This window comes from Convolutriloba macropyga, chromosome 8 (genome assembly GCF_964194025.1).
Source record: "Convolutriloba macropyga chromosome 8, txConMacr16.3, whole genome shotgun sequence".
NCBI lineage: Eukaryota > Metazoa > Xenacoelomorpha > Acoela > Convolutidae > Convolutriloba > Convolutriloba macropyga.
The window spans coordinates 12,523,428-12,525,927 of NC_134475.1; the positions used below are offsets into that span (position 1 = coordinate 12,523,428).

Consider the following 2,500-nt stretch of genomic DNA (forward strand, 5'->3'; position numbering starts at 1 on the left):
AATACTTTAAAATTTCATGAAGCAATAGCCAAACTTTTTACTTAAATTATATTCAAGTGTCACATTTTGTTGGTTTTTCGCTTATTGGCAAAATACGCCGAGATCAGCAAAACGCCATTGTCACTGACCAAATTGCCGTTCCTTCGTCGCTGTTTTTGTCACGTACCATTATGCGCAATCTAGCGACAATAGCAAGGCAAAAGTTGTTGACTAATCCCCCGACATCAAAGCAGCGAACACCAAACGTGCGGAAAAGAGCGACGAGATCAAAAAGTTAGAGTTAGTTGTACTTGTCGCTAGATGGTGTCCCGCTTTTTCACCCCTAATCATTTAACGCTCTATCATTTAACCCCGACTTATTCACCCCTGTATCATTTAACACCTCTATTTTTTAACCCCTCTATCATTTCATCCCGATTTTAATCTCTCTATAAAATAAGGATTATTAAATTCATCATAGCAATATAATCATTTGGCCATGCCTCAGCGGCCCGTGGGAATTGATATGAAACTATCACAACCAAACGTGGGATTAATTTATCAATTAATTATGGCAAAGCATGCCTTTAATGTCGACTGCTAATTGGCGGGATGAAATGATAGAGGGTGAATAAATCGGGGTTAAATGATAGGGAGTTAAATGAAAAGGGGTGAAAAGAAGTAGAACCCGCTAGATTGATTACACTGTAGAATGCGAAGTCTACCGACCTATATACCAAAATTTGAGCATGTCGGTCTTTTTCGCGCTCCCTTACTTTGTTCATTTTAATATGTGTGAGGATAACCGCAATATTGCTGAGTATATGTATACTCGAGCAAATGTGCTTTTGGTAAATAAAAGGGGAAACTCAGGTTTTGAAGGTTTTTCAGAACTAGTTTTTCAATTTTATGGTACTTTACAGTTTACACGGTTACACTGCACGAATAGTTCAATGAATTATTCGATAACATTGGTATAGAAGATAAAAGCAAAACTTTGCTAAAACTACCCACATAATTGGTTTTATGCTTTTTTTCATCATTTGTACAAAATAAGGTCACAAAATATTACTAGAATTGCTCAAATTTGTTAGTCTTTGCCTTCAAATTTTCTTAAAAGATGCTTAAAATTGAAAAAGAAAAACTATCTTGAGTAAGTTTTAACCTCTGCAACCAGAGCCGTAGTCGTTTTCATTGAACAGATATCCGGAATCGCAATTACAAGCGTATCCTCCGTTTTCGTTGTTCACACATTTTCCTTTTTCACTGCAGATGTTGGAGAGTTCTGTGCATTCATCGATATCTGAGAACACAACGGAAGATGAGGTATTGAAGATTAAGACCTTCGCATTTTTAGAACCAAATTTTGAGACATTCGGCATAGTTTTCTTTATCAAACTCAGAGGCATTTCTAAAGAACTCTCCCCACACAGACGATGATGAAAATTTTTGAAAAACCTAGGCAAACTGAGGCATGTTTTTGCAATAATATTGACTTCTACAGGTTGATAAGAAAAAAAAAAGATTTGTTCTGCATCTATGGCATATTAGAACAGGCAAATCTGGTGCCTCAAATATAGGTTAAATGACTCCGCATGAATCCTTGAGAACTTAGTCGACCGTTTGTTGAGAATCGGGTATTATTTTGAGACAGAAAGCAAATTTTGCTGTTTCCCATTTCCAAATTTTTAAATTTTATTTTTTATCTGACTATATATGTAACAATTTACCGCAATGTAAAAAGTGGTAGTGCAGTTTTTGGCCATTTTAAAACCTGCATGCACGTCGTGCTTTCAGCAAAAGGATGTGACTTCGCTCAAGCGACTCAAAATTTGCATTGGTGTCAATTTAAAAAATAGGTTCTTTCGTTCAGTCAATTTTCGCTGATTGACAAATTCATCGTACAGAGTTGTGAGTGATATCATTAGAGAGCCAGTGCAGCGTAATACAGAATTATAAAGTTTTCTTTATTTTTTTGTTCAGAAAGTTATATAGGTTTAAATTTTTGTGAACAATGGGCTAATTTCAGTTGTTTTTGTTCAAATTTGCCGTATTCCTACCCAATTTTTCCTTTGCAAATTATGCTTAAAAATAAATTAAAAATGTGAACTACAGTGGTATTGATTTCAGGTTCAAGAAAAAGAAGAGTTTTTGCTGAACTGGTTAATTCGAATTTCGGCAGCTCTTAGGCTATATTTTTCTAACCTATAATCTACTGACACAAGGTTTTTAACGCCGGAGGTGACTAGTTTAACTTCCTAACTATGAGATTGTTCTAGATTTAACAATTTGGCGGTTTTTTCTAATTTAGCTCGACAATTATCCAAAACTCATCTTTTTGTTTTCTGATATATCGACTTTTTTTCTAAAAACATATACTTCGCTATCAATTGAAACAATCAATTTTCTTTGAAGGATCAGCAGCAATATCAAAATAGTTTCAGTCTAATTATTGATTTTTAAATCAAAAAATAATTTTGGAATTGTAAAGGGCGTTGTCTTTTTCTTTATTTTTTTCCGG

At 34.5% G+C, this 2,500-nt stretch overlaps 1 protein-coding gene across 3 annotated transcripts in view; it reads right to left on the minus strand.

Annotated features, from left to right (window-relative positions):
• Positions 1-2,500, minus strand: part of LOC142344478 (uncharacterized) — a 46,938-nt gene that overhangs the window by 34,017 nt on the left and 10,421 nt on the right. For 2 of the 3 annotated variants that reach the window (XM_075396140.1, XM_075396138.1), the window contains exon 4: positions 1,145-1,282. The exons of the other annotated variant lie outside the window; for it this stretch is intronic. In XM_075396140.1, coding sequence (XP_075252255.1) covers positions 1,145-1,282 — 138 coding nt within the window. The remainder of the gene's footprint in view (positions 1-1,144; positions 1,283-2,500) is intronic. 3 annotated transcript variants of the gene reach the window in all.